The sequence below is a fragment of the Bubalus kerabau genome, chromosome 23, assembly GCF_029407905.1.
Source record: "Bubalus kerabau isolate K-KA32 ecotype Philippines breed swamp buffalo chromosome 23, PCC_UOA_SB_1v2, whole genome shotgun sequence".
Lineage (NCBI taxonomy): Eukaryota > Metazoa > Chordata > Mammalia > Artiodactyla > Bovidae > Bubalus > Bubalus kerabau.
In genome coordinates, this window is record NC_073646.1 from 29,563,393 (window position 1) to 29,590,481 (window position 27,089).

General features: G+C 42.9%; 1 protein-coding gene across 3 annotated transcripts in view; it reads left to right on the forward strand.

Annotated features, from left to right (window-relative positions):
• CALN1 (calneuron 1) overlaps nucleotides 1-27,089 on the forward strand; it is a 512,378-nt gene that overhangs the window by 39,590 nt on the left and 445,699 nt on the right. For all 3 annotated transcript variants that reach the window (XM_055562459.1, XM_055562457.1, XM_055562458.1), the window contains exon 2: nucleotides 7,410-7,605. In XM_055562459.1, coding sequence (XP_055418434.1) covers nucleotides 7,483-7,605 — 123 coding nt within the window. In that variant the 5' untranslated portion in view covers nucleotides 7,410-7,482. The remainder of the gene's footprint in view (nucleotides 1-7,409; nucleotides 7,606-27,089) is intronic.

Consider the following 27,089-nt stretch of genomic DNA (forward strand, 5'->3'; position numbering starts at 1 on the left):
AATCCCATGGACAGAGGAGCCTGGCAGGCTACAGTCCATGGGGTTGCAAAGAGTTGAACACAACTGAACGACTAACACTTTCACTTTTCACTTTCAATACCCTCTAGGTTCATCATGTTGCCATAAATGGCAAGATTTCATTCTTTTTTTGCGGCTGAGTAGTAATCCACTGTATATATGCACTCTTCTTTATCTATTCACCGGTGCTTCCATATCTTGGCTATTATAAATAATGAGGCAATGAACATAGAGGTGCATATATCTTTTTGCACTGCTGTTTTTATTTTCTTCAAATAAATACCCAGGAGTGTAATTGCTGGACCATATGGTAGTTCTATTTTTTATTTTTTGGATAATTTCCCTACTGTTTTCCATAGTGTTTACACAAATTTGCATTCCTACCAACAGTGAGCAAGGGTTCCCTTTTTCCCACATCCTCACTAGCAATTGTTATTTGTTGTCTTTTTGATAATAACCTTTCTGACAGGTGTGAGTTGATAAGCTCATTGTGGTTTTGATTTGCATTCCTCTGATAATCAGTGATGTTGAGTGTCTTTTCTTGTGCCTGTTGGCCATCTGTATGATGTGTGTGTGTGTGTGTGTGTGTGTGTGTGTTTGATGCTGATTTGAATGCGTGTTTTTGTATATTTTGGATATTAACCCCTTATCAGATATATCATTTGCAAATATATCCTCCATTCAGTAGGTGGTCTTTTCATTTTGCTGATAGTTTCTTTCAGTGTGCAAAAACTTTAATTTGATGTGGTCCCATTTGTTTATTTTTGCTTTTGTTTCCCTTGCTTGAAGAGGGAAACAAAAAAAAATATTACCAAGAGCAATGTTAATGGGCTTATAACCCATGTTTTCGTCTAGAAGTTTTATGGTTTAAGGTCACACATTTAAGTCTTTAATCCATTTTGAATTTATTTTTGTGCATGGTGTGAAGAAGTAGTCCAATTTGATTCATTTGCATGGAGCTGTCCAGTTTTCCCAGCACCATTTTTTGAAGAGGCTGTTTGTTCTTCATTATATATTCTTGCATCCTTTTTGTAGATTAATTACCCATATAAATGTGGGTTCATTTCTGGGCTCTCTATTCTGTTCCATTGATCTGTGTGTCTATTTTAGTGCCAGTAAATTGTTTATAATAGGTTTTTTTTTTTCATGAATCCTTTTGGGTTTTCCAGATATATAATCATATCATCTTCAAGGAGAGATTAATTTTATTTTGTTTCTTCCTGTCCAATCTTATGCCTCTAATTGCTTGTCTAGTCATGTTGGTTGATGCCCACAATGCAGTGTTTATAGTAGAGGAGACAGTGGCCAATACAGTGGATAGTGGTGGTGACAGTGACTTTTTCCTAATTTTAGCAACTGAGTCTCTGATATGTCTTCAGAAGTAAGAAACTGGATGCTGGCTTCTGAACTGTTGTGGATATATGTATTTATATTCAAGAAATATTCATTGTTTCCTATTTTATTGTGGTTTTCAACTTAAATTGCTCTGATCTATTTACAGATCCTGGTTTTCATTTTGAGGATCTAGGATTTGGAATGTCTTGCTTATGTGAGCCTGAGCCAGCAATGTGAAGGGACACTGGGGCTCCTGAGACGTAGCACTTGCAGAATTGTGTTGCAGTTTTATTAATAGTTTTCTGACTTAGGCTTAGAATCTTGGCTTCACCTCGTATGCATTTTATTTTCTTGATATTGAATTGTTTTTGGACAAGACCGAGAGAAAAGGAACTTTCATTTTTATGTCACAGTGAAAGGAGCACTTAGCATATGCTTTTGCATTTTTCAGGATCTCATTGGAGATTTCCTATGTGTAAAAGAGCAGGTTATTTTATATTTTTATTTGTGCTTTTGAATGCTCTTTAGTATTAAAATACTTGAGGCTGGTGAACAATTACCTCCCAGAATGACAGCATCTCGGAGTCAGTAAACACCAGCACAGACTTTTTCGCTCATCATCTCTTTAAGCATCTCTCCTCTATAGAGGAGCTCCAGTGTTCACATGTTCCAGTGAAGGCAGGACTTAGCTTGGGGGCTGACTGGACCTCACACTATGTCTCTGACTTCTTGCCAAGAGGCAAGTTGTTCCTCACCAAATCCCATGTGGCATGACTCTCTCCATTCCACACTTTGTCCAGAAGGTACCTTCAAAACAGAATTATATAAACAGAAACATTTGTGCACTGTTGGTAAGAGGGTAAGTTGGTATAGCCACTACTAAAAATGGTATGGAGGTTTCTAAAACAATTAAAATAGAACCAGTATAAGATCCAGCAATCCCACTTCTAGGTATATAACCAAAGGAAATAAAATCATTGTCTTGAAGAGATAGTTTCTCTCTGGTGTTCACTGTAACATTATACACAGTAACCAAGATATGGAAATAACCCAAGTGTCCATCATCAGATGAGCAGATATAGAAAATGTGGTGTTTACATACAGTGGAATTTGGCCATAAAAAAGAAGGAAATCTTGTCATTTGCAACAACATGGGTGAACCAGGAAGACATTATGTTAAGTGAATTAAGACAGATTCAGAATAGCAAATACTTCATGATATCACTTCCGTATGGAATCTTAAAAATAAAAAAAAATTAAGTTCATGGTAACAGAGTAGAATGGTAGTTATCCGGCTTTAAGGGGTAGGGACAAAGGGAAAATATTGACCTTAGGGTACAAACTTTCAGTTACAAGATGGCTAAGTTCTGGAGACCTAATGTACAGTTTGATGACTAGTTAATAATAATGTATACTTGAAGTACTCTAAAAAACCCAATAACAAATTTATTAAAAGTGGCGAACAAAAAACAGGATTATATTCAGTTGTAACAAAAATAAATTTTACTTGTGAATCAAATTTGATGACACCTATATAGAGGGTTTTGATAGAAAAGACCCACATGCAAAACCCTTGTCAAACAGGAACAGAGGACTCAGTTATAATTATTCAGGATAATGTGGCCATCAACAGCTGCCAACTATGTTAGGGAACACAAGACACAAGATTCTCTAACCTGATGCCCAATATGATCACAATAGAATGGAGTGATTTTTGGTGGATATTTGAACTGGGTCTTAGAGTATCAGCTTGAGAAGCATTGTTTATTGGGTTTTCCAGAAACTGAATAGCACCAGCTACCCCATATTTATGAATTATTCATGCCAATAAACTATGCTGGCTCATACACTCCATTCACACACATTAGATTTTCATCCATCCCCTGCTCCCACAGTGATTGTAGTTTTAGATCTTCCAACAGGGACAAAAATCTGTGAAGGACTGAGTTTGCCTGTGACCTGTGCACCCAACTGGATGCTCAGAGCCACAGATGCTAGAATGATGAGGTTGACCATTTCTCCCAGACTATATCCATATGACCCCTTGCTCAGAGGCAAGTGTGGGATCCATTTAAGGACATACTTGGTGGCATTGAAGAGGAGACTCAAAACCTCCCCACCCAAATACCCTCCGGGACAAACTGACTCTTCAAGCTGAAGGAGTAGGAGCAGCTTCCTTCTCTGGTCTTGTGTTTGTGTCTGTGCCCCCAGCTTGATTCTGAGCTCTGTGGGGCTGTTCCTATAGTGGATTCACTTCTGCCTCTTCCTGCCTGACTCTATGGTGTCAGTCTAGCACCATCTGAGCAGAGTAGGTGCTTAGCTACTGCCTATTAAGGGCAAAAGGAAGGAATGAATAATGATAGCTAGTGCATATGGTACTTACTCTGTGCTAAACACTTTATATTAACCTACAAAGTAGGTGTTATTATTATCAAGCCTATTTTGCAGGTGAGGAAACTGAAGCACAGAGAGGTAAAGTTGTCTAAGATCACACAGCCCATAGGTGGCAGAACCAGGATTTGAACTGCATGGTCTAATTCAATTAGCCATGTTCTTAACCATGCCACTACCTTAGTCTCTGCATATTATAGGTTGCAGTGGGGTCAGTGGAGGACCTTGTGGGTAGGATGAAGATAGCATCACATGTTGGGGAGCCCAGAGTGACTCACGCTGAGTGGCCAGTGCTCAGGGAACATTTTAGGTGCTAAAGGATGTAGGTGGGTCATTTGCTGAAATGAAATGCTGAAGACAACACTCATATGGGTCCAGGAATTAGTCCAAAGTTCTGACTTCAAGGCTTGGGCTCAAAAACCAGCTCCTGGCCAATCTTTCAGATGATGACAATAAAGATAACCGGCAAATGGACTCAGAGGAGAAATTCTGGAAATTTATTGCCCTTAGGTGTCTCACGAGGAAATGAGGTAACCGGTTAATTTGGGGACAAAGAGTAATTCCTGTAGGTATGTACTGTGGGTCCCAAGGTGCATAAGGCCATTGGTGACTTGGAAGTGCATGTACCACGGCTCAGTCTTTGAGAAGCTCCTGGCAACATGGGGAGATGCAGGTCCATCTTCTATCCAGATTCTGACTTAGGGTGGTTCATTAGTTGGCAGTGGGCAGTCAGTCCTATCCTGTGGAAGGTGGCTTGGCTTCCGTCATTGTGTGTCAGGTTAGTCGTGACCTAGAGAGGAGCATTCTGGTGAGATGGCTTCTGGCTGGAGAGGCCAGCTCCCTTTTTGGCTGAGGGACCAGCCCCTGGCTTTGTGTTTCTCTGGCACATCCCAGGTGCTGCAGTGAAGGGCACCAGAGGCCAGTCGAGCAGCAGGAGCAGTTGTTCCTTGTGGGGAACTGCCACCTCCAGTGCCATGCTCCTGTTGAGCTGCGAGCAAGTTCCAAGTAATTAAGTGGATTGGGTTCTGAAGCCTCTGTGACCATCAGCTTGGACATCCTTGCTAAGTACTCCTGGCAGATCCTGTCACCTGCCATCCTGGAAGCCAGAATAGCACTGGGGGCTGCCCCTGCCCTGGTGTCCACTGGGCCTGGAGGCAACTGATGAGGGAGGGCACCCTTTGGATATTCTTGTGTATGGGGAGCTAATTACTCTCTTTAGAAATCTGCATTTGCCACCAATCACAGCTTTCATGGTGCTGGCACTGTCATGGCAACTAAAAGCATATCTGAAAATAAAATGTCACTTTTCTTTTGCATTTCTAGTATAATGACACAGGAAACTTGTTTTTCATTTTTAACTTAACATAGCTAGAGACTCAAAGAGTATAGGTGTGAGTGCAGCACATGTGGGCAAGTGGGTGTTGTAGTGTGTGTGAACATGAGAGTTGTGTGTGTGTGTGTGTGAGGGTGTGTACAGGTGCTCATGTTGATGGGGGTCGTGTATGTGCAGGTGTGTGGCTGTCGCTGAGTCCTCCTTGTGTGTCTGTCCAAGGTTAGGGGCTGACTTTGGGGTTGAGATCACACATGGGCTGTGAATATTTGAAGACTGATCTGTGACTGTGTATGTGTGTGCGTGCCTGAAGACAAGCAGTGTTGGGGGAGCTGAGTCTGCAGACAAATGCTCTTGCCTGGATGTGTTATACTCTCATTTGGTGACACAAGCCTTCGAGAAGCTTTTTCACTATAGCATATCTCTGTTGTCCCAACTTTTGGGAGGTCCCAGCCAAGTCATGGCTTCCCAGGTGGCACTCACGGTAGAGAACCCACCTGCCAATGCAGGAGACACAAGAGACACAGGTTCAATACCTGGGTTGGGAAGATCCTCTGGGAAGAAGGAAATAACAACCCATTCCAGAATTCTTGCCTGGAGAATCCATGGACAGAGGAACCTGGCAGGCTATAGTCCATAGGGTTGCAAAGAGTTGGACATGACTGAAGTGACTTGGCACACACAGCCCAGTCATAGGAGATCCAGCGCCTTATTTTGGGAGGACCCAACTCCTTGCCACAAACTTCAGAGAATCAGAGATACTGTAGATCATGAGCAACCAGACACACTCTGGCACAGTCCAGAACTAGATGATGAGGGTTTCTGCTCAAAATGGAAGGTACAAAGCATGCAGATGGTCTGTGTGTCATTTATTCTAGTAACTGACACACCTTAGGCTTAGGGCTGAGCCTGTCCTATTTGACCTGGGGTAGGGCTGGCAATGCCTACCACATGTACAGATTTGCAACCATAATTTACAGCAGTGATCACGTTTACACACATCCAAGGCCTCATGCTTCCTAAGACTGTTTTCTGAGCCTCTTCTCCTATGGGCTGGATTCTCCAGGAGAACACTTCCCAAGCTTGGAAATGTGCCTCTGGTCAGAATCAGAAGGCTGCAAGTAGAGTAGGGAGCCTTTTCCCAGGAGGTGAGGTGCTGGGGCCGAGCCCTGAGGGATGGAGACTTATCTGCCTGTCTCTGGAAGAAGCTGCCACCTGCTGCCGTGAGCAACCCCCCCCTCAGGGTCCAGCTTTCTCAGGTAGGGGCTCCATCCATGGTCAGGGCACTTTCTTTGCATCACCAAGATTCTTCCAGTTAACTTCCTTGTACTTCAAATCTCTGGAGATTCTTTGTTTTATTATCATGTTTTTAAACTTCAGTATGAAACCAAAGAGAACCAGTATCGATTAAATAGTTAGTTCAATAAGTGTTTTATTGATCACCAGTTATTCTCAGATTGTCTCAGCCTGGGCCCAGGTGATATAACATGCATCTGAATGATTCCCTACCTGGAGCTTTTCTCAGTGCAGTGTTATGGGGATGGAGGGAGAGAGGGAGGCTGTGGATGACAGCAGATATAGGCACAGTTGAGGGGTGCCTTAACCTAGCCAGGTGCCTTAACCTAAGCAGGGTTGTAAAGAAAGGGGTTGACCAGATGTCTGGGGTCAGGGGAGGAGTGAGAGGAAGTCACCATTTGATGACATCAAACCAACCCAGAGGCTCTATACATATGAGAGGCAACTCTAGACCAGAGCTGGTAAAGGGGCACTTAGTCTGGGATGCTCTTTGCTTTGTCTAAGGAAGTTAGGATGATGTTGTGTCGGGTTGGCGAGCAGCATCACATGCTTAAGAGCTTTGGCAAGAGTCCACTCCATTAGATGGCTGTGCAAACTCCTCTGCACCCCTCCCCACACATATACACTTTGTTTCTGTGGCTTTGTCGATGTCAACTGCCAGGAAACAAATTCTGCTGGCAAGGTGCTGGGCTTTCTTGCAAGTTGCAGTCACATTGGCTATTCAGGCTCCCTCTGCATAGCTTACACCACGGCAAAGCCCATGGGAGTGGGAGTGGAAAAGAACCTGTAAATATGAAGGTCGGTTCCAAAGGCACATTATTGGTTTCTTGTGCAATAATACCCTCTGGTGACATTGAGGCCTTATTAATAACTAAACATCTGTCACAACTGTAATTATATTTCTTGTGCCAGGATTGTGTTTCTAATCATTGTCCTGTTTAAACACGGAAGGGAGGGTGTGAATTATTTAGGCAACTGACTTTGAGTAAATAACCCACCAGCGCTGTGCAGGCAGTAAGTTTCTGTCAACTCCTTGCAGAGTCTCAGTGTCTCCGCTGACGTTCCCTTGATGTGCTCACAAATCTCTCTGAAAACATCGCCCTGGACCCCTGATGCGGCTGCCTGAGCAACCCGGAGAGGGAAAGCCTGAGAATGAGGAAAAGGGGGGCAGAGGAGCCCCTGGAGGGGGAGAGGAGCCGCCGAGGACCCAGGCCCCCGACTTCCCCACTTGGCAAGTCTTCTACCCCCAACCCCCCGGAGAAACGAGCTTTCTCGAATGTTTGCTCAGGAGTTGATTGTGTTCAGCCCGCAGGTAGGGGGTGGTGTGGGGGCTGGGAGCCTTTGTGCTGAGTGTCCAGGGACAGGACACCCGGGAGGGGTCCCAAGGGGATGCATGTCCCAGCGGGGCCAGAGATTTGACGATCTATCTTGAGCCTGACAGCTGTTCATTAATTAAATCTGAGCTGTGTGGATGGGTGAGGGGATGGGTTTGAAAGCTGATGCTATCAGGGACTGATCAAGTTGGAGGGGGTGCTTATTAGAAAAAAAGCAACAGATACGTTTTATTGAGTGCATATTCCATGGCAGCATAGAAGTGGGAGCTCTGTATAGATAATTTCAGCTAACCTACACAACAACCCCATATGGGTGTTATTAACCCCATTTTTGCAGGGGAAAAGTAAAACAGTTGGTAAATAGCATCACATAGGCCATATCACAAAGGCAAAGGTCAATCCAGGACTCCTACCCACATCTCTGAATACAAAAACTTGTTCCTAACCATTAGATCATCCTGCTACTCCCTTGCTTATGGGTGAGGAGGTCAGCTCAGGGGGAGGGGTTGTATGTGTTCTGAGCCACAGGCTTCCCAAGGTTTGAGCTCTTTTTTTTTCTTGGTTTTTTATGGCTGTAAAAACTCAAGAGGAATTTTAACTCTGGGTGGTTTTGTGTAGAAGGAAATGTTGATCTATGTGATGCTGACATCGAGGAGTTGGTCTGGGTGAGTCCTTTAAATGGGTATGTTCTGCTGTGGTCTCCCCAAGGTTGTTTGGAATGGGATCTCCAGCCCTCTCTGTCACTAGCTCCTAGTGGGGGCCACGAGTGTTCATGGTGGGGGCCATGAGTTCCTGATTAGGGTTATGGCGAACTAAAGGAAGTCTGAGTCTCTGCAACTCCATGGACTGTAGCCTGCCAGGCTCCTCTGTCCTTGGGATTTTTCAGGCAAGAATACTGGAGTGGGTTGCCATTCCCTTCTTCATAGGATCTTCCTGACCCTGGGGATCAAACTCAGGTCTTCTGCATTACAGGCACATTCTTTACCATCTGAGCCACCAGGGAAGCCCAAAGGAAATGAACACATTTCTGATGAGTAGAGCTCCCGAACTTCAGCACTTTCTCTCCATAACTGGGAGCTGGACTGCAGGGCCCAGCACAGGATACTATAAGATTCTATGCAGAGCCTTTTCCAATACAGCTCACTGGGAATCAGCGTGGGAGCTGGCAGAACCCCTGGCCAAGGGCATGCTGGCCTGCAGGTGTGCCCTTCTCATCAACTCTGAGGACAGATCTGGAACAGGGCAACATGAAACTGGAATGCCATACACTGAAGGCCGGCTCAGAGGAAGGGTCTGCTTCAGAAGGCTGGTCAGGAGTCAGAGGACAACCTGGCCTGGGCCTCCCCAGCCAAAGAGGAGCCCCAGCAGGAGACAAAGTCCAGTCCAAGATGAAATTCCTGGTTGGTTTATTCTCAGGCTGGGATAAGCGGTACCATCCTGGGCACTTGCCCTGGGAGATGGGTGGTGTTGAGGGAAGGAAGGTAAGGATTGGGACAGAGAAATGGTTCTGTATGTCCTACAGGGTCTGTGGCAAATGACAGATGAGGCTGATGCTACAGAGGATACAGAGAGTTGCCCACCTTAGTGAATGTGCAGATATGATGCAGCAAACAGAGAAGTCGGATGTAGTCAGAAACCCTTTTTACTCAACACACACCCATATTAAAAATATTTCCCTATTTGTTCCAGTGACTTTGGGTTTTCGAGTTTTGGAGCCAGAATTGTGATGGGTTTGAATTAGGCAGGTTAGTTTCTCTTGTCTCTTGGGGACAGCAGTAGCCCAAGTGGAATGAATCTGCTCCTCCCAAGCCATCAACTTCTCCTTGCGGGGAGAGTAAGAAATCTACTTGGACCCCAGGGCTGAGAGTCTCTGCCTGTTCTCATCACACATTCATACCCCCACTCATACACAGTGCACATGGCACTTTTGTTTACTCCTTCTTTGGGGGCAAATGCACACATTTCTCAAAGATTTCTTTATGCAGTGGGCAGAGAGAGAGAGACAGCTAAAAGGAAGAGGGGTAAGACAGGACCAAGAGATGGATGGTGGTCACAGTCTCTGCACCAGGGCTTGGATGTGGAGGGAGAGGGAACACAGCTCACCTGGAACACATTTTCATATCACTTTGCAGCAGTGAGTTCTTGCAGAGTACATTGTCTCCTTGTCATCCAGTTCCTTCGCTAGGAGCCTCCCTCAGATAAAGTATGGGTATTGGGTTTTGCTTACAGGGCATCGGGGACCTCAGACCTGAAAAACTGTCTGGGCCCACGTGGCTGTGGTTGATGTGGGCAGGGTCGGCAAATTAGAAAGTCAGAAGGAGTCTCCTCCATACACCCCATTTTCCTGCCCTGGATTATTTTCCCAACTCCTGGTACCATTTTAGTTGCTAGTAATGGAAATCCAGTAGAACTTACTTCAGTGAAAAGAGAAACACCTAACATTCCAACAGAGGATCCAGGCAAGGGTGGATGGTGGGGAAACATGTCTCAGAGAATCCAAAGCCTCAGGGATGTAGAAAATCCGTGGAAGTTTTCTGCCGGTCTTCATCTCTTTGGTTTCTCTGTCCATGTGAAAATTAGTCCTTTCAAATAGCTACCAATTTGGCAGTCAGCCTCAACTGGGAACTTGTATGGTTTCAATTCAAAATTCCCTGGGGGAACAGGCTCATAGCTGCCCATCCATGAGCACTCCATTGTGTCTGACTCTTCATGACCCCATGAACTAGAGCCTGCCAGGCCCTTCTGTCCATGGAATTTTCCAGGCAAGAATACTGGAGTGGGATACTGTTTCCTCCTCTAGGGTATCTTCCTGACCCTGGGTTTGAACGTACATCTCTCACATCTCCCGCAGTAGCAGGCAGATTCTTTACCACCAGCGCCACCTGGGAAGCCCTCATAGCTGCCCTCTCCTGATGAAATCGACACTGTCTAGGGGAGGAGGGTCAGTGGGTATGAGCATGGCTGCTTCCACTATAAATACATGGATGGAAATGGTGGCGAGACAACAACCAGAGGAGTCGAGCAGCTCCTTACCCCAGGTTCTTCACATAATGGTTTTGTATTCCATTCTTGAAGTTGGTCAGCTATCCATGAAGTGCTGGTAAGATACTTGCTAGTCATGCTCTAAGTTAGTGACATTATTTATATATTTTTGCCTTTATTTTTATTTTTTTATTTTTGCTTTTTGCTGCTCTGCATGGCACATGGACTATTAATTCCCTGACCAGGGACTGAACTTGCATTCCCTTAATTGGAAACGCAAAGTCTTAACCACTGGACTCCCAGGGTAGTCCAACATTAATTTGTGTTTGTGTATTAATTTGAAGATAATCTGTAGACATTTTAAATTGTAAATGATATCAATTTCAATAGAAACTAGGAATAGGCAGTTTTGAATGCTTTTTTTTTTTTGGCTACACTGCATGGCATGACCTGATCAGAGATGGAACCCTGGCCCCCTGCAGTGGAAGCACAGCATCTTAACCACTGCACCGCCAAGGAAGTCCTTGGAGCCTTTAAAAGAAGGTGGGCCCCAGGAGACCCAGAGGAGTGAATGATCACTGGTGGGACAAAAACAGTGGGGTAGCTGGAGCTGGCTGGGGGCACCGCAGTGACCTGTGCAGAGAGACCTCACGCAGAGGCAGGAACCGGAGAGGTAGGACCTAATAGCCTCCTCCCTGCCTATTCTCCTGCTTGTCAGCCTGGCAGCTTACCAGATTCCCCAAAAAGTCTATTCCTAGGTCTTGGCCAGGCTTTCTCTTGATGGATCTGGAGGAGATGACCTGTAGATGGGGATGTTCCTTCTCTTCTACTCTGAATAGTCTCACAGGGACCCACAGCAGTGGATCCCTGCTTGTCTCTGGCCCACCTAGGTACTAACGTTTTAGGCTGGAGGCTTGAAAAGATGCTCTTCCCCTTTGTCCATATTCTGAGATCTGAAACTCTTCTGAGTCTGGAGCTGACTCATGCGTGGTCAGCAGTTCTAGGAGATCAACTGGAAGAGAGTCCTAGGGAACAGAGAGATGCCCAGGAAGCTTCAACAATCTACTGCTAATAAACAGCCCCACTACCATGCTCCTCCAACCCAACCTGAAGGGAGCTTTTCTAATATAGGGAGAAATGGATGTGCACTCTTGATATATGAGCTAAAAATAGCCCATGTTCCAAACAAATTGTTTTTTAGTATTTTGAAATGAAAATGTGTAGACAAAGCAAGTATTTAGAATGTATGACTCATTAAATTGCTGACTCTAAGAGCAATGAGAATTCAAAGGGAATCTTTCTCTCCCTATTTTTCCCTCCCACCCCTTCTCTGAATAGCTTATAAAGAGTCTCTTCATAAACAGGACCCATAAACTCCTCCATGATTTAAGGTCCTGCGCAGTGAGAGGCAGATGGAACTCAAAGTTTTATTGCCTGATTACTAAGCTGGCTTCTCTAGTTAGGTTGGAATCATCAACCCAAGTTCCCCCCTGCCCATGGCCCGCCCATCCTCATTTCTCCTCCTCAGGTCCCTAACAGGTGCCCAGGGAATTCCGTGGCCCCACTATGGCCACTGCTCTTCCCTCCCCACAATGCAGAGCTCTATTGGACCTCAGCAGCACTCATGTCACCAGCCCTAATAAGGATGTCTCATCACCGAGCATCAACTCTGGGCCTACATCCTTGAGAGAGCACACACTGGATGGTTCTGTGGAAGGATGCAGCCATGGGCACCTCCGTCAACTCACTGGGGGCCTCAGGCTCATTATTGGGTTGAATGGAAAGGTTAGGTCTCATCAGTGGTGTTCACGGTTTTTGTTTCTGTTTTTTTTTTTTTGCTAACAAAACCTTTCTAGATAAGTCTTCTGGGGAAATCCCAGTATGTAGAACAAAAAAGAGATGACCCATTCTGGTTGGATCAAGATTTGCATGTGTTTGGGAGGGTGGGGAGGCCCTTCAGGACCCTTGAAATGAACAGTGAGACTTTTCACTTGTGGGGTCTGTTGCTCAGCCTTCATAGCATGCCACCTCTCACCCCCGTACTCCTTGAATATCTTAGTGCTTCTGTCTTTCATCTGCCCAGAGTCCTGATAGGAGGAAGCTAAAACCGTGTGAATGACCAGGCAACAATTCTACCTCATGTTACTTCAAATTCAACTGCAGAGAACTCACACTGCAATGCTCTCCTCTTTGACAACCTCCCTGATGGTGTTTGACACTGTTATTCCTATTTCAGGATGTAGAGAAAACCTTACATGGATACAAGGCATGGGTAGGTGGCCCTCAAAACTCATAGCTTTCAATCCCAATGGGTCCTCACTGGGACTAAGAGATTCTTCTAGCAGCCAGGTCTCTTCTTCATTCTCCACCATGACTGTTTCACCCCTTACCCACTCATCTAAGAATGATGCCACTTCTTCATTCACAAATAAAGGCCCCAGGAGGAAACTTCTCAACTTCCTGAGCACCTCTGTCCCATTTTCTGCATCCAAGTTCATCTTTGCCACTCCCTGCCCATTATAGTAGAGGAGGATGCCTTTCACCAGGTTGAGGACCAGCTGCCGCATGAGCCTAGACATCTGTTCCCTGTTACCCTCTCTTCAGGAACCTTATTTCATCAATTGTTCCTCCTTGGTTATTCTTCAGCTTCTTTCATCTTTCCCTAAGCATAAACATTTGTTCTGACGCAACGTATCTTGGAAAAAAATAAAGGGCTGATATGAACTTTTTTAAAAAACATTTTATTTGTTTACTTATTTTTGGCTGTACTGGGTCTTTGTTGCTCTAGTTGTGGAGAGTGAAGGCCCCTCTCATCGCAGTGTGTGTGGTTTCTCATTACACTGCCTCCTCTTGTTGTGGAACACAGGCTCTAGGGCACATGGGCTTCAGTAGCTGCTGCACGTGGGCTCAGTAGTTGGGCTTACGGACTCCAGAGCATGGACTCAGTTGTTGTGGTGCATGGGCTTAGTTGTGCGCTTAGATGTGGGATCTTCCCAGACCAGGGATCGAACCTGTGTCTCCTGCATTGCAAGGGAAATTCTTAACCACTGGACCATCAGGGAAGCTCTGATATGAACTTTTAAAAAGTTCTTCGAACTTCTTGGAAAAATTGCCTACACTTGCTCCATTTCTCCATTTTTCATTCACTACTCAGCCCTCCCTTGCTGTGATCTGGTCTCTCCCCATATCAGGCCACTGATCCTGCTCTGACTGGAACAAGGAATAGTGTTAAAGCAGAAGGACCAATGCCAAGGTGTAGTCAAAATTTATCTGGTGAGTGTACAAAATCTATGTATGTATTACTAAATCAGAAAATTTTCAAGTAGGACCCAGGAATCTGCTACCCCAATTCCCTTATTCCTGAGACCTTCACCAACAGCTCACCCTGGTCCCCAGAAGAATTGGGAGGGTCTCATGGACAGAGGAGACTGGTGGGCTACAGTCCATGGGGTCGCAGAGAGTCAGACACAACTGAGCACACATCTCCTCTCTCCTCTGCTGACACAATTTCACATCAGCAAGCATGCTTCACGTACTCTTATTAGGGTGGTCAGATCTTTTCCTTTTCCCTTTAGCAGGTCCAGCCATCCAGTTTGAATTTGAAATGATCTTGGTTAAGAAACTTTTAATCACTCTTTCATTCTTCTGGAGATTGTCTGACCCTATCACTCAGGACCTATTTACTTTCTTTGTGATTCTTCTAATACAGCATGTTCCAAATTGATGATCCTCAGACATCAATGTTAATAACTATTCCTCTAAAAGTGCTTCATGGTCAGTAAAATTCAGATTATGCTCCTCACCATATCTACTTGTTAGAGAACATCAGTGCATATCAAAATCCTAGAGATATCCTACTGCAAAGAAAATGGTTTATCTTGGCTTAAATCAACTTTTCCAAACACAGTTTGAGCCTGGAACACTGGATATGAGTAAATATGTGTGTATAGGTATGTGTAAAGGTGAAAAAATCACCTACTAAGTGTTTATTTCCTCTTCCTAGGGCATACCTAGTTCTATGGAAATGATACATAACTGGTATTCCTGGGTCCAAGAAATGCTAACACCCATATATTCACAAAAACACCAATAATTGATGTGCCAGGCTTTGTGCTGGGTGTTGGGAATTGAAATGAATGATTCCTTTCCTTTTATAGGTTATAGGCTCATGGAAAAGATGGATTGATACTCACCATAGTGTTTATGTGTTAGGATAAATTCATGCACAGGGCGTGCCTTGAAGCATCACCGTGCACACACACACACAGCCCAGGCAGTTATACAGCTCCAGGGTCTGCCATTCACTTATAAAACAAGAATACAATGTGAATTTCATCCCCTGAAGTTGTGTAATATTCCTAGAATAAATAAACCCATATCCATATAAATATGCACTTTGTTCTCACTGATGTGGTCACATTACCCCACAAGGTTTTTTCATTCAACAATTTATTACCAACATCCTTTTCTGTTGTACTGTGATTGATTTCTCCAGTTCAATGGCTGTTTAGGCTGCTGTTTTTGCTTTCACAAGCAGTCCTGTAATGAGCAGCTCTATTTATCCTTATGAACTTGTGCAAGTCTATCTAAATATAAATTTTCTAGAAGTGAAATTTCTGGGTTAGAAAGTATATACTTTTTTTTTTTTTCCTTTTGCTAGATTTGCCAAATTGCTCTCCACAATTAGGTACCAATTTACCTAAGGGAAGGGCTTCTGAGGACAGGGGACACTGGAATGGAGGGGAAGGAGGCAAGAGAGGAGAAGGTCTTGAAGGTGATAATTAATGGAGTACTGTCTCTTAGGGAGTGAGGGGGCATGGGATCAAGAACATAGTCTTCATGAAGAAAAAATTTCTACATGCACAGCCAAAGTGTAAATTCTGTACTCTACAGAGAATATTACAAATGATCTTAGCTGAGAATTTTTGATCACTCTTGCACTCTGGAGATTCTCTAACTCAGTCTCTTGGAAATCTTCTTTCATTCAGGATCCATTATTTCCTGCATGATTTTTCTAAGAAAAAAATGCTTCAAAAAATTTTAAATTTTATTTTAGATTGGAGTATCATTGATTTACAATGTTGAGTTAGTTTCAGGTGTACAGCTAAGTGATTCAGTTATACATATACATATATCCATTCTATTTCAGATTCTTTTCCCATGTAAGTCTACAGAGTATTGAGTTGAGTTCTTTGTGCTATACCAGTAGGTCCTTGTTCATTAATAGTTTATATATAGTAATATGTATATGTTAATCTCAAATTCCTAATTTATCCACCCCCCACTTTCCTCTTTAGTAAGCATAAATTTGTTTTCAAAGTCTGTGAGTCTGTTTCTGTTTTGTACCTAAGTTCATTTGTATCCTTTCTTTAGACTCCACATATAAGTAATATTATGTAATATTTGTCTTTGTCTGGCCTACTTCATGTAATAATCTCTAGGTCCATTCATGTTGCTGCAAATGGCATTATTTCACTCTTGTTTTATGAAACATGCCACAAATTGATGTTTAATATTGACATTGATAAGCATTCCTCAAGAAGTGCCCCATGCTCAGTAACAGAGTTGGCCCCTAGGAATCTGATTTCTTTGACAGAGCTTTGGTTATTAGGATGCTATATGCTTGTCCTCCTGGCATTTGCATGGGGGATGCAGCAATGGATCGAGGATGTCTAGCATCATTGGATAAACAGGGTACCCATTCATGCAATGTCCACTTCACCTTATGGCAGATAATTGAAGATGGTTTAATATTAAAACCATGCTTGCTATGTTCTTGCGCAGGACACCAGTTTTTAAGACAAAAATCTTGGGCTTCAAAAGCAGGTTCTTGATTGCAGGGGGATGTTTGGGGTATCACCTCATCATTCTTTTATTAACAGAAGCTCTTTTATGAAAAAATGGAGGCGTCCCAGAACTGATATAAATCATCAAGCACGTGCCCTGTGTTTGTATCAAATTTTAATTTGAGCATTTTACTCCTATTGGGAAAGTGGGGCAGGGGGAGGGAGAGGCAGTGGAATCTATGCCCTAACAGACTTGCTGTCAGCAGAAGACTGTAGAAAACAGCACTTTCCCTTAAGGTTAAGCCAGTCCTGTCCATCACAGAGTTCAAAGGGGACTGGAGGGACAGAAAGGACCCTTGGGCCTGTCTTGCCAGGTGCCCCTTCCCCAGACTCTCCCCTCGGAGCCACATCCAGCTCTCTGTCCATGGTCCATATGTGGCCATTGCAGGAATCTTTTCTTCCTGGACCTCTGTCTCTTCTTAGTCCATCTACTACAGCTTTGCAATAAACCACCCCAAACTCGGTGGTGTAAACCAACAAACACCTTATGCTCATGGAGACTCTGGGTCAGGAACTCAGTGGGGGTTTATCTCTGCTCTGGGATGTCTGGTGCCTCTATTGGAAAGACTCAGATGGCCAGGGGATAGACTCATTTGGTGACTCATATGTTTGGTGCCTGGGCTGGCTGAAGGACCAGCTCAGCTGGGAGTATCTACATATGACATCTCCACATGGCTTGTGCTTTTCCCAGCGTGGCATCTGGCTTCTTAGACAAGCATCTAGAGATAAACCCTCCAAGAGCATCAGCTGGGACCTGGTTGGCCTTTTATGACCTGGCCTTGGAAGTATCACTTCTGGCATATTATGGCAGTCAAAGTAGTCCAAATCCTCCTGGATTCAGGGGGTGGAGGCATAGAGAGCACATATCAGTGGTAAGGAGATTCAAAGAATTTGGGACCCACATTTCAAAACTCCCACACTTTGCCTTCATGGATCCTGGATCCTTCTGTTAATGTGGTCCCAGTGTTGCACTTCTTTTAGCATCTTCTGGATTCTTCCCAAGCAGCATGGAAGAATAGGATGCTGGTTGGGGTGGGGAGAGTCAAAGGGTCTTCCCAATGATGGGAGAATCCTGTGCATAACTCAGAACATGATTATGTTAGAAAAGTGTTTGTCTGCCTTTTAATTACCCTCACCTGGTGTGTGCCAGACTCCAGGAGGAAAAAGGAACTGGGAGGAAAGATCCACGTTGGCAAGTAGAGGAAGTTTTGCCACATGGGCAGAGACATTGACCAGGACAGGGTTTCAGGAAAATTGATAAAGTATGTTCCAGGAGAGAGAGTGGCCAGGCCACCTATATCATGATGCAAGGACTTCCCTGGTGGTTCAGTGGTTAAGAATCTATGTGTTCCCAATGCAGGGGGCATGGGTTCGACCCCTGGTTGGGGAACTAAGATCCCACATGCCGTGCAGTGTGACCAAAATGGATTAATTAATCAATTTAAAAAGTGGCCCACTCCACAACTCTAGGGGGCACTCAGAGTATAATTAATTGGGCTGTGATCACACAGAACTTTGATGGAACTTACTTAAAGAAAAGCAGTAGTTGGTACCACTGTGTTGTTGTTGGTCAAAGGTCTGTCTCATTCCCTTACCCTGGCTATCTCCTCGTATTATATTTCGGGGAAACAGATTAGACCTTGAGTCTGTATGTAAGTCAGTCTGCCTGCAGCTGATTCTGGTTCCTGCCCCCATATAAGGGCTTAGCACCATCTCAGCTTGGTGCAGCTTCATTTCCAGTCACATGGGGGCCACCATATTCTCCCGATAAGCAGCAGCTACAGAGTCACCAACCTCTGGAGGGGCAGTGCTGGCGTATGGGTGTGATTTTTTTTGCCTCCTCTCAATTTCCCACCCAGCCATCATCACACAGCAGATGGATATAAATCACAGATTTTACTGAAAGTTTGGGAATAACTGACATAGGGAAAATTTACCATCTACAAAAAAATCTTCTTAGAGTCAGAAAAAATAATTTCAAGGTAGGGAAAAACTACCATCTACAAAGAAATCTTAGAAAAAATAAAAATATTTTTAGAGGGACTTTTCATGCTTGCATCCCTTTGGCAGTCTGGTGAAGCCTGTGAACTGTGTTTTTAAATGCATGAAATAGAATATTCAAGGGACCAATAAAGGAAATCAATTATTTTTAAGTATAGTGTGGCAATATTAAACAAAACAAAGGGGTGATATAATAATACATGTGCTTCCTTGTTGATGTGTTAAATAATAAGATCTGGCAGTGGGTGTAATAACAACAGTAATTTTGAAATACTGTGGCCATAAGTGTAAACAACACGGGGAGATAATTCTGACAACTGTAACCTGGTAGGCAAAGCCACGGTACAGCTAATTCCACTGAGCCATGAGACTTGCGTTCACAATGGAAGGAAATGCTAGATTCCATTTAGAGACTGATGACAATAAAGGTATACTCTTTCCCACCCAAATTCATGGGCCCCTTGATTTTGTCGTCGAGCCTCCAAGAGTGAGAGTCCCCCAGAACTCCTGTCTGGTGCATTTCTTAGCCTCTTTTCCTGGCTTCTTTTCATTTTCTCGTCAAAAGTTGGAGGGAGGAGTAGAAACGAGAAAGAGGCAGGAGAGAGAAGGCATGTGCTGCTTCCATCTCGCTTGGCGCCCAGGGGCTGCCTGAGGTCAGCACTGAGGATGAGCTCTGACCTCACTCCTCCTTGGGGGACCTTGGGAGCCCACCAGACACGGCCCCTGCCCCAGGATGTCATCTCTGGTCTGGTTCAATGTGTGGAGAGTAGATGGAGGCAGATCCCCCGAATCTCACTGAGTCGCTGTGGGCAGAGACACTGAATGAGGAGGCGGCTGGTCTGTCACAGGGGCAGCGCCAAGGAATCCCCAGAAGAGAGATGTGTTTGTCAGAATTCTCCACTGCAAAGTTACTAATTTTTCTCTCTTCTCCATACTGTATTTTTTGGAAGGAAGTTACTGCATTGGTTACACAAGAAATGAGTCGTGCCCATCTCCATGAAGGCAGAGCGTCTACATAGATTGTCTGGAATTATTTTGTACAGGAGATTTTATCTTTTTCCCTATTTAGTTTTGCAACCATGTATTTTCATAGTATGGACTCATGGATATTTATATGTAGTTGATGATGCCATACGACTTAGTTTTGTGGCCCAAATGGTTGCAGTCTTGGTTATTGGGAGCTCTTGGCTCTTGCCTTTTGAACACTTTCTTATTTCCTGGCATGACAGGATGCTCCAAGCTCATCTTGTGTACTTCCTGACCCAGTTTCCTGGCCTGGTTTCTTTTCTTAGAGAATGGTGTTAGAAACCAAGATCTGAGCCCTAGGCGTGCTTGTTGCTGTTGAAGCATTGTTGCTTCTAGGCCCTGTCACCTGACAGAACAAAAAAAAATTTATGTAAACATTAACCTATATATATATACATATATCTATGTATATTTCTATATGTAGCATCTGTACTTGTATCAAGCTAAATATAGCTTTATACTGATGTTTCCAACTCAACTCCGTTAACACAGATCCTTCTAGCATCCTCCCCTTTCTTACCTGTAAACTCCCACTCCAACAGAGAGAAATCTGGCTCCTACCATCCGCCATCCATTTACTTAATTGTGTTTTTTTTGTTTGTTTTTTTTTTGGCTGTGCTGGGTCTCTGTTGCAGCGCTTAGGCTTCTCTAGTCGTGATGCCCAGGCTTAGCTGCCCTGCGGCATGTGGGATCTTAGTTCCCCAGGGATTGAACCTGTGTCCCCTGCATGGGAAGGCAGGTTCTTAACCACTGGACCACCAGGGAAGTCCGTACTTGTTTAACTGTGTTAACATGTAGAGCAGTATCAGAACTACCAACTAAAATTCTTCAGAGTCCACTCATTTTCAGAGTTACCTATGTCAGCACTTTCCCTGTCTCTTCTGTGAGGTTGTTTCATATACATGTGTAATATAGATTGATTTGTCACATTCTGTATTCCATCCTGAAAATCTATTGATCTAATTATTTTTTTTTAAATTTGCATACAGTAAGGTTCAATCGTTGTGCTGAAGTTAAATGGATTTTGACAAGTGTATATTGTCATGTATCCACAGTTATAATATCATATGGAATATTAATAGTTTTGCTGCCCTAAAAATATCCTGAACTTCACCTATTCAAACTTTCCCTTTGATTTCTGAACTTCTGGCAACCATAGACCTTTTCAATCTCAATATTTTTGTCTTTTCTAGAGTGTCAAATAATTGGAGACATACAATATGTAGCCTTTTTATATTGGCTCCTTTCATTTGCATATATCCATTTAAGATCCATTGGTGTCTTTTTGTGGGTTTGTATCTCTTTTATTTTTGTTGCTGAATAATGTTTCATTTCATAGATGCACCATAATTTATTCACCTATTAAAGGACATCTTTGTTGCATCCAGTGTTTTGGTGATTATGAATAAAGGTGCTATAAATCTACATATTTTAGATTTGCATATGTATATATAAATATATTTACAAGTAAATATGCTATATACTTTGGCCACCTGATGTGAGGAACTGACTCATTAGAAAAGATCCTGATGCTGGGAAAGACTGAAGGCGGGAGGAGAAGGGGATGACAGAGGATAAGATGGTTGGATGGCATCACTGAGTCGATGGACATGAGTTTGAATAAGCTCTGGGAGTTGGTGATGGACAGGGAAACCTGGTGTGCTGAAGTCCATGGGGCTGCAAAGAGTCAGACACAACTAAGCAATTGAACTGAACAGATATAAATCTGCATGCAGGTATTTTGTGAATATTAGATTTCAAATTAGTTGGCTAAATACCTAGGAGTATGCTAAGACTATCTGTAGCTTTCTAAGAAACTTCCCAACTTTCTTCCAAGGTGGCTGTACCATAATTGTATTACATCAGCAGGACAGAAGTTCCTTTTGCTTTATATTTTTTTTATAGCAATTGGTATTGTCATTTTTGGTTTTGGTTTTAGCCATTCTGATAGGTGTGCAGTGGTATCTTATTTTAATTTGCATTTCCTGATGACATATGATGTGGGGTATCTCTTCATATGCTTGTTTACCATCTGTATATTCCTTTGGTGAGGTGTCTATTCAGGGATTGTCCCATCTATTTCACTGGGTTGTTTGTTTTCTCATCACTGAATATCAAGATTTTTTTGTATATTTTGGCTATAATTCCTTTATCAGATACATGCTTTTCAGATACTTTCTCCCAGTCTGTGGTTTTCTCTTTTCATTCTCTTGACAGTGTCTTTTGTAGAGCAGATTTTAATCTTAATAAAATTCAACATACCAAATTTTTCTTTCATGGATCATGCTTTTACCAGAAAGATCATTACCAAATGCAAGATCATCTAGATTTTCTCCTGTATTTTCTTCTAAAGATTTTATAGTTTTGCATTTTACATTCATGTCTATGATTCATTTTGATTTTATATGAAAGGTCTAATTTCTGTATCTTGGTTTTTTTTTTGCATATGGACATCCAATTTCTCTAGCTCTATTAGTTGAAATCTACATAAGCTTTCATTCTCCCTGTGGTCTCCTGGTGGGAATTTTGGAGAGAATCTACATGCATGCTCACATTTGTGAGCAGTCCCCTCCCAAGGACAAACAGTAATTCCCAGAGATAGTTTAGTATAGGTCCTTATAAAAGAAGAGAACTGTTTTATTAAGGGCAACATAATCTGAAAAATGTCCCCTACCCATAATGGAGAAAGCTTTTTGTCTCCTTCTCTCTCTGGGTCATTCTCAGGGATGCAATTATGCACAAGAAATGAGAATTGTTGTGATGATCATGTTACAACAGGATCACCTGCTTTATACCCCCACCTTTAGCTACACTGGATTGGAAATTAGCTATGAAATCCCTGCTGTTTCTATAGATGGGAAGGACTCAATGTTTTTATAGGACTTTTCTCCTTTTTGGTATAAAAACTACCCCCACACCTTCCCAGAACAACCTCCCAGAATTATGAGCAAGTTTGTGTATTTGGAGCTACACAAGGACCTTCTATGCCAGTTATGGGGCACAAAAGTGAAGATAGTATCATATAGGTTCTGCTCTCCAGAGGCAGACCTGATTCTAACAGACCTGATATTTAAATGCAGTGATGAGAACAGTCATCAGGTAGCATTTTTCTGACTACCTGCCACTCATTCTTGGGGAACTTAAGCTCCCCATTGTCTCTAGAGGTGTTTCTCATATGTCTGTGCACGCCGGTTGTCTTGACTGCAGCCTGACAGTTGACATAATTCTCTTCTTATCATCCTTCATCATCAAGGTGATACCTCCTCTCTTGTGAACCTCTGGTGCCTGACAGGAAAGTTTCTATTCCTGGTGTGGCTGGTGCTGGGCCATGGCTGGACGGTGCCCATGAACTTCAATCAGCCGGAGGGCTTGTCACCAGCACATACAATTTTGATTCATCTTACAGTCCTTCCAAGAGGCTTGGAGTTTTTGTGTGTGTTTGTGTGTGTATTGTGTTGTGTATTGCCTGTACAGTCGAATGATTCCCACCCCCCCCATCCTTGAATTTAAAAAAAATTATCAGTACATCTCTATGTGTGAGTCTCTTCTTATTAACTTTGCCAAGAATATGTGATCCACTATGATCTTCATTCTTATTCTTTAACTAGTTCAAAAAATTTTCTTTTTTCTTTGCTATGATGGCTTTTCTATAGTATTGATTTATTTCTTGGGAACACCTATAATTCTCAGGTTGCATCTCCATTTCTTTGCCCTGTGTATATATTTTTTCTCTCAACATATTTATATCCTCTTCTTTCCTTCTGCATACTGAGAGAGTGCTTCTAATTTTTCTCTCGTATCAAAGCTTTGATTTATTTTCCAATGAAGCATCTACTTTTTATTGCTTCTTTTTTAAAGTTTGTTTTTATTAGAGTATAGTTGCTTTACAATGTTGTGTTTCTACTGTCCAGCAAAATGGATGAGTTATACATATATATATACCCCTTCCCTTTTGGACTTCCTTCCCATTCACGTCACCATAGAGCACTGAGTAGAGTTCCCTGTGCTATACAGTAGGTTCTCATTAGTTATTTATACAATAGCCAGGTCTTGGAAGCAACCTAAATGTCCATCAACAGAGGAATGGATAAAGAAGATGTGGTACATATATTCAATGGAATATTACTCAGCCATGAAAAGGAATGAAACTGGGTCATTACTGCTTCTGATGAGGGCTTTCATTCTGCGAGATGTTTCTTTCCTTTTTTCTCCTTTCCCCATTTGCCTCTTTGTCTTCACCTTGGTTTGTACTTTCTGTGTCGCTGTCTCACAGAATTCATGCCTTCTTTATCCTTATCATGACCCTGAGGACATGGTTTCTAAAATTTACTTCTGTTTCTTAAGATGGTATCTTCAAGAACAGGCTCTTTTCTTAAACCTTAAGGATGTTTCCCTTCCTTCATGTTACAACATTATCTGATTGGCTTCCCCTGAAACAGTAACAGCAACAACAGAAAACTGAAAAGTATATGAAACAGTGGTTTTCAAGGTATTATAATAGTGCAGTGAAGACTAGGGAGACATGAGAAATAGGAAACAAAATGAGTGCTATGATTGTCCCAAGTTACTGCCTGAAGAATTTCCAGGCCTCAGTGAAGGAAGGGAGAACTTGGGAATAGTGGAGGTTTAAAATACATAGAGTAGGGGACTTTCCTGGAGGTCCAGTGGCTAAGACTCTCCCAATGCAGGGGGTCTGGCTTCAGTTCCTGGTCAGGGAACTAGATCCCACAAGCTGCAACTAAGAGTTCGCTTAGGGTAACTAAAGATCCCGCATGCCGCAACAAAGACAGAAGATCCTGAGTGCTGCCATAAGAACTAACATAGCCAAAACAAAACAAAAGAAAGGCAAAAAAGAAATAAAACTGAAATACATGGAGTAAAAACTTATAGGACTTTCAGGAGAAATAGACATATCTACAGTCACAGTTGGAGAGCTTAACACTATTTCACACTTGAGTTGAACAACACTATCCTTTTATTAATATTTCCTTGTTACTCTCTAATTTGGTTCTCTAGTTAGAAAGCTGAAACTTTATCCCAATTTACTGTACCCTTTGTGCAACTGCACTTGTGTCTGGGACAAGCCAAGGGAGGACGGAGGGAGACAAAAAGAAATGGAGATCCTTCCCACTCTTTAGGGACCACATATGATCTCATCAGTGAGTACGGTTCTCTTTCCTCAGAATTTTATGTTGCTACTGGCTTTCAGTCAATCTTAAAGGAAATAAATCCTAAATACTTTTGGAAGGACTGATGCTGAAGCTGAAGCTCCAATACTTTGGTCACCTTTGGTCAGATGCGAATAGCTGACACATTGGAAAAGACCCTGATGCTGGAAAATATTGAAAGCAGAAGGAGAAGAGGGTGTCAGAGGATGAGATGGTTGGATGGCATCACTGATTCAAGGGACATGAACTTGGGCAAACTCTGGGAGATGGTGAGGGACAGGGAAACCTGGTGTGCTGCAGTGCATGGGGTCGCAAAGAGTCGGGCACAACCTGGTGACTTAACAACAACACCGGCTCTCATGGGCTTCCCGGGTGGCTTTGTGGTCAAGAATCCTCCTGCAGTGCAAGAGACCCGGCTTTGATCCCTGGGTTGGGAAGATCCCCTGGAGTAGGTTATGGTGACCCACTCCAGTATTCTTGCCTGGAAAATGCCATGAACAGAAGAGCTTGGCGGGCTACAGTCCCTAGGGTTACAAGGAGTTGGAGACGACTGGTCATGCACGACTACACCTATACTGCTCTCATCTCCACCACCATTTCTGCCTCCAAGTTTCCTGTCAGCGGCTGACGCACAAGAGCACAGAGAGACAAGAAAGGATGATGGGGAATTTCCATTCTTCTTCTGTGTGTTAGGAAACAACTTGCCTATTCATCCACCGAGAACCTGAGGCATCTTCTAGAACCTCCTCTGTTGTGCTAACGCTCATTTTCAAGTTTCAGGTTGCCTTGAAATCAAACCTGTAAATACCAGAAAAAAAGAAAGGATTAAACTCACCACCAGTTGAGTTCAACTCAAAACTCCTTTGAGTTTTCATGTTCTTCCCCAATTTGCCTGTTAGGAGTTATTTTCAGAGTCCTCAATTAGCTGCTTCTTGTATTCTGCTCTGATCGTAGGCTGCATTCAGTGGAAGATATAGGTGGAGTATACTTAACTTCATCTTACCCAGAAGTGGAAGCCTGGTAAATTGATTATTTCAAGAAAAGTGAAAAGGCAATTCAATGGAGAAAGCATAGTTTTATCAACAAAGCTTGTTGAAACACCTGGATGCCCATACGTAATACTTGCATACATACATATATTCTTCAGTCTCTACATCTCACTTATATATACAACTCAACTCATAATGAATCATAGACCTACATTTAAAGAAAAAAAAATTATAGAACTTTTAGAAGAAAACATAAGAGAAAACCTTTGTGACCTTGGATCAGGTGAATATTTTAAAAATATGACCCCAAAAGAATGATCCATAAAAGCACAAATTAATAAACTAGACTTGACCAAAGTTAAGGACTTTATTTTGGGAAGACACTAAGACTTTATTTTCTTGGGCTGTAAAATCACTGCAGATTGTGACTATAGCCATGAAATTAAAAGACGCTTGCTCCTTGGAAGAAAAGCTATGACAAACCTAGACATCATATTAAAAAGCAAACATTACTTTGCCAACAAAGGTCTGTCTAGTCAAAGTTATGGCTTTTCCAGTAGTCATGTATGAATGTGAGAGTTGGGCCATAAAGAAGGCTGAGCGCCAGAGAATTGATGCTTTTAAACTGTGGTGTTGGAGAAGACTCTTGAGAGTCCCTTGGACTGCAAGGAAATCAAACCAGTCAATCCTAAAGGAAATCAATCCTGAATATTCATTAGAAGGACTGATGCTGAAGCTGAAGCTCCAATACTTTGGTCACATGATGCACAGAGCTGACTCACCAGAGAACACCCTGATGCTGGGAAAGATTGAAGGCAGGAGGAGGAGATGACAGAGGATGAGATGTTTGGATGGCATCACTGACTCGATGGATGTGAGTTTGAGCAAGCTCTGGGAGACTGTGAAGGACAGGGAAGCCTGGCGTGCTGCAGTCCATGGGGTCACAAAGAGTCGGGCATGACTGAGTGACTGAAAACAACAACAAAGAGGATGAAAAGACAAGCCACAGACTGAGTGAAAATATTTGTAAATCGTGAGTAAGTAGCCATTCCCTTCTCCAGGGGATCTTCCCAACCCAGGGATCGAATCTGGGTCTCCTGCATTGCAGGTAGATTGTCTGAGCCACTAGGGAAGCCCTATCTTATAAAACACTTGTAACCAAAACATGTAAGAGCTTGCCAAGTTCAATTAAAAAAACCCAATATAAAAATTAGTAAAAGATATAAAGATAATTCACCAAAGAAGATATGCTGATAGCAAATGAAACGAGCACCTGAGAAGATATTCAACATCATCAATCATTGCGCTTGTGCTTATGAGCAGTCACTCAGTTGCATCCAACTTTTTGCAACCCCATGGACTGCAACCCGCCA